At 54.9% G+C, this 14473-nt stretch overlaps 1 protein-coding gene across 2 annotated transcripts in view; it reads left to right on the forward strand.

Annotated features, from left to right (window-relative positions):
* Positions 1-506: 506 nt before the first annotated feature.
* FBLN7 (fibulin 7) overlaps positions 507-14473 on the forward strand; it is a 35383-nt gene continuing 21416 nt past the window's right edge. For both annotated transcript variants that reach the window (XM_024558584.4, XM_045193891.3), the window contains exon 1: positions 507-808. In XM_024558584.4, coding sequence (XP_024414352.3) covers positions 512-808 — 297 coding nt within the window. In that variant the 5' untranslated portion in view covers positions 507-511. The remainder of the gene's footprint in view (positions 809-14473) is intronic.

Genomic DNA, 14473 nt, shown 5'->3' on the forward strand with positions numbered 1-14473 from the left:
GCCTCCATTTTAAATTGTTTCCCATTCAGTCTGGAGGGCGGGGTCGATTCCTAGTCCCCGTGCATGGAGTTCCTAGACCCCAACAGCATTATTTAAAAGGACACTAGTCTACTGGGATGGAGAACTTAGTCCGCCTCCTGTAGAGTTTGTGAAACCCATCTCCTAGCCACACTGCCGTGGGGACGGTGTCCCTGAACGGCTGTGGAGTGGGCAGGCCTGGTGGGGGGTCACACTTGCTGCTGGGGGGGTGTCAGCTTCACTGTCTCCAGCAGAAAAGGGGCCTGTCAGGAGGCCTTGCATGGGTGGGCGCCCGGGCCTAGTGAGGACCTCGCCGCCTTCCCCGGGGGTAGGGGGCGGCCCTGGGGGCGCCCGCCGTCCACGTCCTGGCGTCGCACCGCCTCCCGGGCCGGGGCTGGGCGCGCTCCAGGCGCATTCCTGGCCGGGTGGCCCCTCCTCCTTCCCGGCCTGGGGGCCGGCACCTCCCTCCCCCCTCACCCCCTACTGCTGGACCATGGACGCTGGTGGCCGCAGGCACCCCAGGCCAAGCGCACCGGCCGGACTGCGCTTCCCTCCCCTCCCCTCCCGGACAGCCAGTTGCGCTTCCACCTCCCTGACCCTGTGGGCTGGACGCACTCAGCATCGGCTGGACCCACTCGGCATCGGCTGGACACACTCGGCACCAGTTGGACAGCGTTGTTCCCTCTCAGGCAGAGAGGTCCGGACCGGCGAGATGCGGCCCCGCGGCCCCCGCACTCTCCTGCTGCTGCTGCTGCTGCTCGTCGCCGGCCCGGCGCAGCTCAGTGCCCAGGTCAGTGCCCAGAGCAGTCACCGCCGCCTTCTGGCCGGCGCGCGGGACCTGGGCCCCACTCCATTGGAAGCGTGGGCGGGGGGCTTGGGGCAATCTGGGGCTGGGTCCGGTTTTCGAAGAGAGGTGCCAGACCCCACCCGTTCTCCAGACGCACCGCGGGTCGCTCTGGGGACCCTGGTCGCTGCGCAGTCCGCGCGCCAAGGACCGCGGGAGCTCCGCGGGGATCGGGGTTGGGGGAAGGTCTCCCCGAGTTTTGAGACGGTGGTCTCTCCTGAGTCTCCAGGAGAGGTGTTGGTTACCGGCTGGGTCAGAGTGTCCCGCCCTTCCACTTCCCATCTCGGGTTTTAACTCCATCTATCCCACCGCCGCCGTTCTCAGTACTTCCCCTCGGGGGGCTGGGTTCGGGCTGCGTGTCCGTTTCCACCCGCGCGGGCTCGCTGTTCACTTTCCTTCCTTGCATTTGTATGCGTTGGAGTCTCAAAGGGTTTATTTATTTGACCAGATTCACTTTTATATTAACCAGTAAGGACCAGTGATTGAAATTAAGAATGCACACAATGCAATATACGGAAGATGTATTATAGAACTGTAGCTGAAACTTACGTTATTAACCAATGTCCCCCAATAGATTTACTTTAAAAAAAAACCTGCAGATAAAAAAGAGTCTTCCAAAGGTGGAACTAGAAGTGCTTAATTCAGAGCCAGCAGTGCTAGGTGAGCTCTGGGGACCAGATGCGCCCCCCTCTGACCCCGGCGATCTGTGTGGCAGGTATGCGGCCAGCACCCCGGAAATACTGCCCACAACAGTAACAGTAACGGAGGGAAGGGAAGCCTGCAGGCACTCACTGCACCCCGAAGACTGAGGAGTCTCTGCTAAACACCTACCAGAGCAGTCCTGTGAGGCCAGGTGACTACTGCCACCCCATTTTGCAGATGAGGGAGCTGAGGCCCAGGGACACTGTGACTTACTCAAGGTCACACAGCCAGAAGGAGTGGAGGAAAAGTAGTCTTTCTCCTTGGGCTCCAGGCCTTTCCCCTTCCCCACAGACACTCTTGCCTGCACTCAATTTCTACACCAGGTGGGCACCCCCATGGCTACCTGGCAGCCCCAGGGGTACAGGGGCCAGGCAGGGAGAAGTCAGTTCAGACCAGACCTGGGTGGCATTACTGCAGAAGTGGTCAGCAGGCACGTGGGAAGCTATCAGCCACCAGGTAGCAGGGGCCTCGCATGGGGCCATAGTGGACCCACACAGGGGCCTCTCACCCACTCTGCAGTAACAAAACACAACATAAAGCCCAGAGCCCAAAGCCAGAGCAGCAAACAGGTGTGTCCCCAAGCCAGCGGAGGGGTAGGGGGACAGGATGGGCAAGGAGACGCTGGGAGCCCAGTCTGCCATCATCTGATTTTATGGGGGCTCTCACTGTCTCTCCAGGTTTCCTGGAAAACAGACGAGACCTTAGCTGTTCTCAGAGGTGTGGCACTGTTCCTGGGAGATCTAGCCGACCTCTGCCGGGCCACCTCCAACTTTTCTCAAAGTCCTTATCCTCTAAATCTTTATTTCTTTACCTGCAAGAACCTCTGTCCCCCTCACTGGGTTTTGTGAGGGGGAAAAGAGACAAAGAGATTGTCCACAGAAGCTGGTTTAAAAATTCCGATGAAACTGTCCTTCACCCAAAGTCCTGTGCGGGTGGAGGTCTCTCCCAGCCGCTGTTGGGGAAGCCTGAGGGGTAACCCATGAGGGAGGCCTCGGGAACACTCCACCTGGCTCCTTCTCATCTTCCGGGTCTCTGTCAGAGTTAGCACTTCTTCACAGCTGCTTCCCCAACCCCACTCTACACAGGCCCCTCCCTGCCCTTGTGTTTTCCTATCGGACTCTGCAGGGCTCCAGCACACGACAGGTGATGTTTATAGTGATTCATTGTGATAGATTTCACGTTACTGTCTGTCGTCCCCAGTACAGGGGCAGGGGCCAGCACCCAGTAGGAGCTCGGTGGGATGGATGGAGCTTGGTCCTGCTGGCGCTGGTCTGAGTGGACTGGCCGGACAGCCTCCGGGCAGCCTCTGGTCACCTGGCATCTTCTAGATATCCTGAGGCCTGCCTAACCGAGAGATTCTGACTCAGTTGGCCTGGGTTGGGGCTTAGGCATCACTATTTTTAAACTTGTCTGTAGTGATTTTAATCAAGCAGTTGCTTGAAATCCAGGGGGACTCAGCTTTCAGAGTTAAAAGCTGTGGACCTAGGAAGGGGCCAAGGGCAGAAGAATTTGAGTGGACAAAAGATTGAATTCATGAGGACCTCAGGTGACTTGTGTACCTGGAGTTCACCCGAGCTGAACACAAGACGAGCCACGGGCCAGCCCTGTCAACTGGATGGAAACTCAGCAGGTGTTTGGAGAGTGACTTGTGCCTGTGGAACCACCGTGTGCCACAGAGGAGATTGGCGGGGCACACACAACCCCAGGGCCCCAGAGACAGGCATCGCGGCCCCTGTGCAGCCCCCAGCCCTTCCGGGGGCCTCTGTTTCCAGTGTGCGCTCACTGTACTGTATTAGGTGACAGTGCACGGGAGACGTGGTGTGTGTGTCTGTAGGTGTCTGTGACTGTGTGTGCACGTGTCTGTGTCGTGTGAATGCTTGGTTGTGTGTGTACACACATCTGTGCTGTGTGTGTGCACCTGTGGGTTGCAGGGTGGTGGGAGGTTGCTTCTTCGAGGGTCGGCAGCAGTGCTGTGTGGGGACAGGCGGTCTCATCTGCTCTCCTGCGGTCCTCCATGGCTTTCCAGTTGTGTTCCTCTTATTCGTACATCTGTCCTGAGTCACTGTGCAGGTGACCTGCTGATGGAGAGCAGGTAGTCGTGGAGGAAGAGGGGAGGTTGAGCAGTGTGGGGACCCCATGAGTGGGGGCCCTTTCCTAAAACTGCTGCCCACTCCGAAGAGGAAAACATTGAACGAATCCCTGTTCTGGGTGAGCAGGGAGTTCAGGGTCTCAGCATGCTGCTCGCCTAGAGGGGTGTCTGGTATTACAGAAGGCTTCCCTCTCCCCAGAACCTCTCTTTGTGATTAGATGTCATAGGGCTCCAAATTCCACTGTAAGTGAGAAGTTGATTCTTCTGATTGCTCCTCCCACTTAAAATATTGCCTTTTGTAGTTTAATGGGGAAAAAACGTGTTTGATGTACATTCTGCAGTTGTAACCACGGAACTCTACGTGTTCACCAGCACCACCATCACGGTACGGGACAGTCCCACCAACCGCAGACCAATCTGTGTTCCGTCTCTGCAGTTTGCCCCCTCCGCAGTGCCGCAGGAATCAAACCAAAGGGGGCGCAGCCTTTGCTCTGGTTTCACAGATGTAGCCCGACGCATTTACACTGCCTCCGAGTTGTCCCTGGCACACGTGGGGTTTCCTCTTGTTACTGTTGCTGAGTGGTATGCCCCCGTGTGGGAGCACCGCAGTGGGTTGATGGGTCTCCGCTGAACTGAGCGACACCTCTGGTGTCAGTTCCAGTTTCGGGTGATTACGAATAGAGCTGCTATGATCATTCCCACGCAGCTCTTTGTGTGAATGTAAATACTCATTTCTCTTGAGTAAACATCCAGGAGTGGGATTGTTGAGTCATGTGGTAAGTGTGTGTTTAACTTTGGAAGAAACTCCCAAACTGTCTTTCCTATTAGGTGGGTCATTTTGTGTTCCCACCAGCTGTGTATAAAGACCCAATTACTCTGCATCCCCACCAGCACCAACCACAGCCTGCTTCGTCGTTCCCAGGTCACTCTAGTAGGTGTGCAGAGGTATCTCGTGGTGGCTTCGATTTCCATTTCCCTAAGGACCAGTTGCTTGGGAAGCTTTTCATGTGCTTACTTGTCAGATGAGTCGTCCACTGGGTGGGTGAAGTGTCTTCTCACGCCTTCTGCCCGATTTAAAAATGGACTGCTTCTTACTAAGTTGTTCGTGTTCTTTGTGTATTCTAAATACAAGTCCTTTTTCAGATACGTGAATTGCAAGTATTTTCTCTCAGTTGGTAGTTCGTCTAAGTTTCTTTCCCAGAGCAAAGCTGTTGTGTTTTGATGAAGTCCCGTTGGCCCATTTTTTATTTTTATGGATCATGCATTTGATGGCAAGACTTTGCCTACACGAGGTCATGAAAATTTTTCTCTAAATTTGTTACAGTTTTGCATTTTTACATTTACGTCAGTGATCCATTTTGAGTTAATTTTTGTATAAAGTGTGAGGTGTATATTAAGGATCAATTTTTGCATATAAATTTCCAATTGTTCCAACACTATTTGTTGAAAAGATTGCTGAATTGCCATGGAATTGTCTCAGCAACTTTGTCAAAAATCAACTCATTACACATGTATGGATTTATTTCTGCCAGTAACACTCTACAGGGAGACTTAAAATTGGGTAGATTTTATTATTTGTCAAAATTGTTTTGGCTATTCTAGTTTCTTTGCCTTTCCATTAAAATTTTAGAATCAGCCTGTCTGGATCTACAGAAAACACCCTACTAGAATTCTGATTGGGATTGCACATCTACACAATATTGAGTCTTTCAGTCTGTAAACAAAATATGTCTTTCCATTTATTCAGAACTCTGCTTTCTTTCATTAGCATTTTTTAGTTTCGACATGCATATACTTTGTTAGATTTATATCGAAATAATTTATTTTTGGATCTTTTATTTTGGGATCTTTTAAAAATGGTATTTTAATTTGTATTTCCACTGGTATATTTGTAGTACATGGAACTCTGTGGGGTTTTCTTCATCTCATTTGTTCTCAGTTTAAGGGATGGGCATCAGCTGCCCCACAAGCCCCGCCCCACGTTGGGAGGGGCAGTGGGTGGAGCAGCTTTCCTCCCCTATCTCCTTCCTGTGCCTGGCTCCTAACACGAGGCTTCAGCTGCCACTCTCCTGGGCACATCAGGCTCCCCGTCTCCAGGGTGGGGATAGTGGTGCCTCTGCAGACTGCTTTAAAGGTTCAGGGTAGGAAAAGTGTAATATTTACAGCAGGGAAGTGATTTGGGAAGGCCGAATGGATAGCAAATTAAAACATCATTTTCTTGAGAATATGTTTAAAACTACAAGAATGTAAGCCAAGAAGCGGGACGCCATCTGGTCTAGAAAACTCAGACTCTGGCTCAGGAGAGCTGGACAAATGAAAGCCTGGGCATGTTCCTTCCCACCCGGTGTGGTCGGCTTACCTACATCGGTTTAGCTGCTGATTAGGGTGGTGGGCCTGGCGTCTAGGTTGAGGTGCGTGTTGACGATAGAGCTCAGCAAGAGGCCAGTGGGCGCAACACCGGGAGGATTTGCCAACCCCTGCAGTGGGCGTTCTTACGCACCAGGCCCTATGTTTCACCAATGTGTAGCAGTGAGCTGAAGCAGCCAGGACCTGTGAACCCTCCGGGCCAAAAATGGGGGTGATTCATAAAACAAGTACACTGTTTGGTGCCTGCAATGGCCTGGCTGCTAGAAACAAAACCGACAAGGAGCCCGTCTTTGGTTTTGAAAGAGCTGCTCTGGGTCTGGAGTTGGCATACGGGGCTACTTTGAGCTGGGCTCAGCCAGGCGGTTCTGCTGATCTGTGCTAGACTCAGCTGGTCCGACTGGGCTCCTCAGGGTCCGTGCACAGCCCCCAGGTTGGCTGGGGCGGGTGGGTCTGGGCTGGCTCGTGTGGGCTCTGCTCTCACCGACCTCTCGCCCTCCAGCGGGCCAGCCCGGGCTTTCATGGGGCAGTGGTGCAGAGACCGAGACTGAGCAGGTGCTCTTGAGACCCTCTCCCAAAGTGGAACTGGGACTTAAGTTTCTTCCAGGTGTAGTGAGGCCAGCAGACCAGGAGAGGCCTGCCGTTGAGAAGGCCGTTTGCTGCACACAGTTCCTAGAGGAGGGGGCACGCCAGCTGCAGTGGGGCCACAGGCGCCAACAGCAGGCAGAGAGAGGGAGGGAAACTTGGGAAAGTTTTTATTGGGCTTTGAGGGAAGGAATGGGTGAGACAGGGTGAGGGAGCTGATGAGGTTACCGCTGGCTGGTCTGAGTAATTTTTGCAGGATTGCAGTATGGGGCTGCCCTCATTTCCTGGTTCCTGACCTGGGGCTGTTGGAGTAAATGGACTGCGGTGGGTGGGTGGGGGGTGTTGGTGTCTCACAAGTGTAAGAGCAGAAAAGGCAGGGGGAATGGGCTCTGGATGAGCTGCTTTGCAAATAAAGGTGTGCTGGTGGGCAGGGAGGGTGTATGGTTGTCCAATAGCTTTAGCGGTTGGCAGCTTTGAGTCCACAAGGCCCCAGATGCCAAAACATCAGACACAGAAACCAGACAGTGTGGTTAATATAGACCCAGTCCTGGGACTGGGACATCGCTTGCACTGCATCTTGTTGGCCAAAGCAGGTCACAAGGCCAGCCCAGATCCGAGAGGTGGGGAAACAGATTTCCCTCTGTGGGAAACGCGGCAGCTTCTTTGCAAGAAGTGTGGGCATGGGGCAGGAGGCCCGTGCTATTCCTGCAAACCTGCCATCACGCGGACCCAGAGATTCACTGCCCGCAGGCCCCTGTGTTTGGACAAAAGGCTGCAATCACAGTGAAGACGGGTGGAGGGAGGCCTTGCTCATGAGGTGGGCTTTCTCCAGCCGTCTCCACCTTTCCCTGGCAACTTTAGGAAGAGGACTCAAGTCCTGCCACAGGCGGCCCTGACAGCAGAGAGAAGTCAAGGCCTCTGCCCATTTGGGGGAGCTTCTGGTCCCTGGGCCTTGGGTAGTGAGCGCTGAGGGTGTGGACTGAGAGCAGCCAGCTGTGGTTTCTCTGGTCTGGTCTGCCTGGTGTTTTTGAGTCAGGATCCCGTGCGCTCCTGGGCCCATCTGCCCTGGAGGATCCTGTGGACACCAGACTTGATCCCAGGCCCACCAAGCCATCTTAGTCTGTGAGGCTGCCCCCACACCATTTGACCATTTGGACACCTCGCCTCCCTCCACACGCCTGCCCAGGCCTGCGGCCCTGCCTGCTACCACAGGAGCAGTGTTCATCTCTCAACTGTTGACAGGCCTGACTGTCCTGGTCACTCCCTTGACCCATAGGCACAGTGGTGGGGCTGCTGAACTCCCGCTGATCTTTCCATGGGTTGTGCAGCTCTGGGGCCATCAGGGCAGACTTCCTGGGTGGTAGAACTTTCTAGATCTTTTCAAACCCTCCACCAGCATCTTCCATGCTTCTAAGAAACTTCCTGGGACCTAAAATGAGGTCATTATACACATTTTCCTTACGGAAAAATAAGCACTGATAATTGGACACTACCTAACCCTACGCACTTCGGTAAGTAAAATGTGCACCTTCAGGACGTGATGATTTATGTCCACTGTGTGTAGTAACATCGGGCCGCCGGAATCCTTCCAGGGGAAACAAGGCCCGAGGAGCGTGTCCTGTGGCTGGGTGTCCCAGTAACACTAAGGCAGCACAGTTGTTCACGACGAGGACTAGAGGGGTGGGCGGAGGTCAGTGGAACTCCAGAGACTCCCAAATCCCCAAGTTGCCCCTTGGTGCACTGTGGCCGTCTGATTGGCCACTGACTCTGGTGTTCACTTTTCACTGGAGATGATGTTACCTCTGGACACTTCCCAAAGGGGAGGGTGCCCTGCAGCCCAGGAGGACCCCTCCCCGCTGCTCTGCCACCTGTGCCGGAGGGGCTGGGGTCCGAGAGCATGACCAGTACCCGGGTGCACTGCCCAGGGAGCTGGGAGGATCAGGTGGTTCCTGGCTGACAGGAAGAAAAGGACGGAGCCCCAGAGCTCCAAGGCAGAGTGCCTGCAGTGGGAGAGGGAGGAAAGAGCAGCTGCTTGCAGAGAAGCACCAGACTCCAGGCAGTCATTTACGCCGTGGTGAGAACACAGGCAAACGTGTGACTGCCACCTGAACGCCTCCGACTCGGCCTTTTCTCTGATTGCACAGTTGAGGTTGCACCCTCTCAGAAGGGGTCTAGCTGGGAAGATGATGCACACATTCAACGCCTGCGTCCTGAGACTGTCCCGCTGCCGGCGGGTGCTGTTCTGGGCCTGGGAGGCAGTGCAGCAAGGGGAGACGGTGCCCAGTGCCTGGTCCTGTCCTGGCACCTCTCCTCCTGCTGAGTGACCTGGGACAAGTTCCTGCCTCTTGTGACTCAGCTTCCTGCTCTGACCAGTGGGGATAATAGACATGTCCTTCTCATGGGGTCCTACGAAGGAGGACATGAATGTCATTCAGAGAACCGGGTCTACAGTGAGCTCGTGGTACAGGTCAGGGGAGAGAAGATGAGGCCGACCCAGGTCCTGCTGTCCCAGAGCTGCCGAGCAGAGAGAGAAAGGCCCAAACCTGAGAAGTGTCAAAAGCAGACAACTTGGACGGACTGCTGTACTGAAGGGAGGCTGGGGGTTACTGTGTACTCGACAGGCAGGTCAGGACTCTGAGAACGGGACTTCTACTGGAAGTGGAATGATGGGAGCCTGTCTTTCGAGGGCCAGGCGTAGATTTTCTGGGAAACAGCCAGTGCAGAGGCCCTGAGGGGGGAATGAGCTTGCTGAGGTGTGTGGAGAAACAGAGAGGGCCCGAATGAGAAGCTCAGAGCACAGAGGAAGGCGCTCGACCCGGGCTCAGGTGTAGGCGGCAGGGCTTGACCCATGTGGCTCTGTAGGCAGAACAGTCCCGCATCCAAAGATAACTGCATTCTTATCCCGTGAGGCCTGGGAATGTTACTGATTTTAGCCCAGTGAGACCCGTGTCGGACGTCTGACCCACAGACCTGGGAAACAATGATTTTGAGGTGCTGTAAGCCCCCAAGTTCATGCTGACCTGTTGCAGCAGCGAGTACAAGGTCAGCTCCATGGTGAGGAGGGTGCCTCATTTCTCCTGGCGGGAGCCACTGGTGGGTTTTTAACATGGAACGGATGCTGTCTGGCCTCTGAACTCATAGATTATGGGAGGAAAAGTGAGGACATGGAGAGCAGATGGGACAGAAATGCCAACGTCCAGGACAGGACAGTTTCAGTTGTGCCCGGAAACACTGGGGATGTTTTTCTAGAGAGAGGAGGAAAATCTGAAAGTATTTTATTTAGCCTTCACAGCCCCAGGTTAGTTCATCTAAGAATAAGGAAGCCAGGCCCAGAGCACAGGCCAGGGCCAAGCGCACAGCACTCGCTGTCCCTCCTGTGGCTTTGCCCATACTTCCTGCCAGGCCCAGGCCCTCCCCCTGCCCGCCCTCCCACCCCCACCTCCCCAGAGCCGACCGCAGAAGATCCGGCCTTCCAGCAAAATCCAGACGTCAGCTTTCAGTACACACATAAATCTTGGATCACATGTGGACATACACACACACGTGCCACATCCTAACACAACCAGCCCCAGTGCGAATGTTCTCGGGAGGGTCTGAGTGTATCGGGCAGTAGTGGGGAGGAGAGTGGGGGCTCAGTCGGCATGAACAAACTGGGAGCCTCTCTGAGCCCCTCACCCTGGTTCCCACGGGGAAACATGCTCTCCGAATGGAAGGGCATTAGGGAGATGTTGACTGCAGATAACGTTGATGCTACAAAAGGCCAAGTGTGCGATGAATGTGGCAACTGGACAGAACTGAGCTGAGAAGCAGGCAGGTGAAAGAATCGGGTGGGTTTGGGTGGCGGTTGGAGTAAGATCGCCCTGGGCTCACAGTACTTCCCGCCGGCTCTCCTCCGGCATTGTCTGTTTGTCGGTCGGTTCGCGTGGGCTGCTAACGTGCACGCAGAGCCTGTCCTTGGTGAGGAGGGTTCAAAGTTGTCTGTACCTTGTTCTCTGCCCTCAGGTGTGCCAAGGGGCCGGGGGAGAGATGGCCAGAGGTGGACATCGAGAGCAGCAAGGGGTGCTATGAAATGAGAGCCAGGAAGAGGGCAGAGGTGGCTCAGGGGTCCCTGAGGATGCTTCTAAAGTGGGCCCTGCCATCCTGTCTCGTAGGGGCCTGGAGAAGGCGCACTGGGTTTAAGTCTTCAGCGTGGCCCTGTGGCCACTTGGCTTCCTCATCTGTGAAGTGCGTGCAATAAAGGTGCCACCTCCCACGGTTGGTGTAAGCATCTCAGGAGTGACTCATGGGAAATGTGGCCACAGTGCCAACTCTTGGCACCCACTGCTGTCACAGGTCCCATGGCCATTAAAAAAAATAGACAAGAAGGGGCTCGGGGTATAAATGTACAATTATGAGCACCCAGGATGGTAAAAAAACAAAATGCCCGAGCGCCCCGGGCCCAGACCCTAGAGGGAGGCTCTGGCTGAAGAAGACAGTTACTTTAATGTGTCCCCTTGGCTGGGCCGTGCACCGACTGTGGGGCAAACACCAGTCTAGGAGTTGCCGTGAAGGTATTTTTTTAGATGTGATTAGCATTAAATCGTAAAGCAGGTTGCCCTCCATGATGTGCGTGGGTCTCATCCAAAAGACCAACATCCCGAGAAGGCAGGAACTCTCCTCCACGTGCCTTGGACTCCAGCTGCAGCCTGCACTCTCCCCAGGTCTCCAGCCTGCCGCCTGTCCCGCCAATTGGACTCGCAGCCCCCGCAACGCGTGTGCCAGTTCCTTGGAACAAATCCCTCCGCCTCTCATCCTGCCTCTCTCAGCTGTAAGCGTGTGCCACACACATCCTATCGGTTCTGTTTCTCTGGAGAACCCTGGTGGCCACAGGGCCTGGCCCCAGGAGCACCCACCACTTTCTCTCCTCCTCCACGTGGGTGCCGGGCACAGGTCACTGGGATGGGAGAAGTTGAGGGAGTTATGACCCACCTCCGACTCGGTCTAAAATGAAAATAACTTCTGGAGAAAAGCACGCGCGGATTCGGCATGACTCACACGCCGAGGGCCGCGAGCCTTGGCTGGCAGGCACACACTTGGCAAGTGCGCTCGGCCCTCTCGCAGACCCGACGGTAGCAAAACAGCTGTGTTCCCATTAGCGAAATGCTGACATGACGCATAGCTGTGGCTCGGGAAGCCAGCCCGGGAGATGGCCCCTCCAGGTTTGAGGGGTCCCCTGTGGCCACTTGGAGGTCACAGAGCTCTACTGTAACCAGTGTGGTTCTTGGAAAGAGTCACTGTTCCAGCACCCACTGTGAGGAGGCCATGGAGCCGGGCCATGTGGAACGAAAGCCTCGGACTCTCGCGCTGTGCTACCCACGCATCCCTGGAGCTCCACCCGCTCCCTTTGGTGCCTTGAGAGCAGTCTGTCTGTGTCTTAAACTTACGTGTAAATTGAGCCCAAGAGTCCAGGAGGCCTGGATGGGGTGGGAGGGGTCAGGCCCACCAAGTTCCAGCATGGTGACAGGGCAAGTTGAGGTGGGGCGACACACGTCCAGGGCTGGGTGTCTCGTCCACCCTGGGCCCGCAGGTGGGGTTTGGGTGCGAAGTGGCTCCGCAGGTGCCCCTACACCGAGTGCTGGCCAGGCCCAGAGAAAGGCGTGTTGTGAGCTCGGTGGCCTGTCCGTTAGACCCACCACAGTGGATGCTGTGAGAGAATGCACTGGGGGGCGACGGGCACGACTTTCCCTGGGGGTGCTGTGAGGCAGAGGGAGAGGTTCTGTGGCCTCATTGCTCCCAAGAGCCTTAGGACCAGCTCCCTCCCTCCCAGGTGTCAGCACTGGCCTGTGTTCCAGAACCATCTCTGCCACCCCGCCCCAGCGTGGGAGGGCTGGACAGGGTGACTCGTTGCTGCCTCTGTCAGTGGTTCAGGTGTTCTCTGCAAATACTGCCGGTGGCGTCCAGTTAGACCAAGTGCCATCCCTTTGAAGAGTCTGATGACAGAAATGGTAAATCTAGATTTTTTCCCCTCAAAGATGGAAAGCTTTCACTGAACTTCCTTTCTTGGTTCCATTTCAAATAAGTTTTTAACTCAAAGAAATGGAAACTACTTTTCATTACATATCATCTGTGGTGTAAGCCAGGTGTGGAGCCAGGTTTTGAAGAGACGGAAACTTCCACCATCTGAAGTGATCTCTTTTAAAACAAGTTAAAAATGAGGGCCCCTCGAGGGCCCTGCGAGAGTTGTGTGGAGGTGGGCCTCGACACAGGCCTCCTCAGCCTCTGGGACAGGCCTTCCCCCGCTGGCTGTGGACTTGACCTTCACCCAATCACAGCGGTCAGGAGCCTTTGTTCGAGGGTGAGGTCAGCTCTGGAAGCCAGAGTGGAGCCTATGGTCAATTAGAGTTGGGGCCTGATCCCCTGAGGTGGGAAGGGACTGCCCAAAGCCAGCACTTTGCTGTGGCAGGGCCAGGCTGAAATGCAGGTGGTGACACTTGAGGGTCCATCCTGCTTCCTGTCCCCAAGCCTTGGAGGCCCCTGCAGTCCCTTGGCTGACCTCATCAAGGCTCCATTTGCAAAGAAAGAAATGGTTTGTTCCCAGGCCAGGGCTCCTCCTGGCTCAGAGAAGGAGGTGGGTTGAGTGTGGGAAGGTAAGTGGGCAGAGCAAGGAGCCCCCTCCCCAGGCTGAAAAGAGCACGGGAAGCAGAAGTGAAATTGAGGCCCGGGTCCCACAAGCTGCTCTGCTTGTCAATGTCAAATGACACCACAACCAGTGCGGATGAGAAAGCTGGTCGAACCAGTGTGTGAAGACGACTCTCTGTGTGTGCCATCCAGAAGTGAAAACCAAACAGAGGTTAGCAGTGGTGTCTCTGGCCATGGGGTGTGTTCTTCGTTTTGATGTTTTGCAGGGAGTTTTATGATCAAGTGACATTCTTAGTGTGAGAAGGGGATGCACTCAAGTCTTCAGTCCCCACCATGACCCCCTGTTTGTGCCCATAGTGCAGACCTCTTGAGCACTGTCTTGGTCTTGAGGATTCCAGCCTTGTCACCTGGCTCTGCAGATGCATTCAGTTACGCCTGCACCCGACTCTGAGGACAGGTGACAGACTCTGAGCCTGGCTCCCGAGGGCTCCACTCAGCACTTGGGGATCAAGGAGACTCATCGAAAGTCACGTCCCCCGGCACTAAGTCTCTCCATTTCCCTGGCATCTGGGCTGGCTCGCCAAGACCACAAGCATCTCCCCTTTCCCCCCTCTTGGGGACTTTCTTTTTGTTTCTTCCAGCTTTTTTGAGCTCTGTTTGCCATACAACATTGATTAGTTTCAGGGTACAACAGTGACTCGATACATGTGTGCACATCGTGAAATGATCACACAGTGAGCCCAGTTCACACCCACCACCTCACAGGGTGACGCGTTTGTTTTTCTTGTGAGGAGACCTTTATGATCCACTCTCTTAGCAGCTTCCCAATACGCAGCCGGCACTGTTGGCTGGAGTCCCCTGCTGAGCACTAGGCCCTTGGGCTCCCCTTGGGACTGGAGCTTTTTGTCTTTTGACTGCCTTCCACTACTTTCACTGCCCCTCAGCCCCGGCCCCTGGCATCACCTGTCTGTTCTCTGGGTCCATGAGTTTCTTTTTCTACACTCCACGTATAAGTGAGATCACACAGTGTTGTCCTGCTCTCTCTGACTTACTTCATTTAGCATAACGCCCTCAAGGCCCACCCATGCTTTTGCAAAGGGCAAGACTTTCTTCCTTTTTTATGGCTGAATTGCATACACCCCACCTTCTGCCAGTCGCCCACTTCAGTTGTTCCCGTGTCCCGGCTATCGCAAGTGACGCGGGAGTGAACATAGGAGCGCAAATGTCTGTTTGAATTAGTGTTTTCATTTTCT

The sequence above is a fragment of the Desmodus rotundus genome, chromosome 5 (genome assembly GCF_022682495.2).
Source record: "Desmodus rotundus isolate HL8 chromosome 5, HLdesRot8A.1, whole genome shotgun sequence".
Taxonomy (NCBI): Eukaryota; Metazoa; Chordata; class Mammalia; order Chiroptera; family Phyllostomidae; genus Desmodus; species Desmodus rotundus.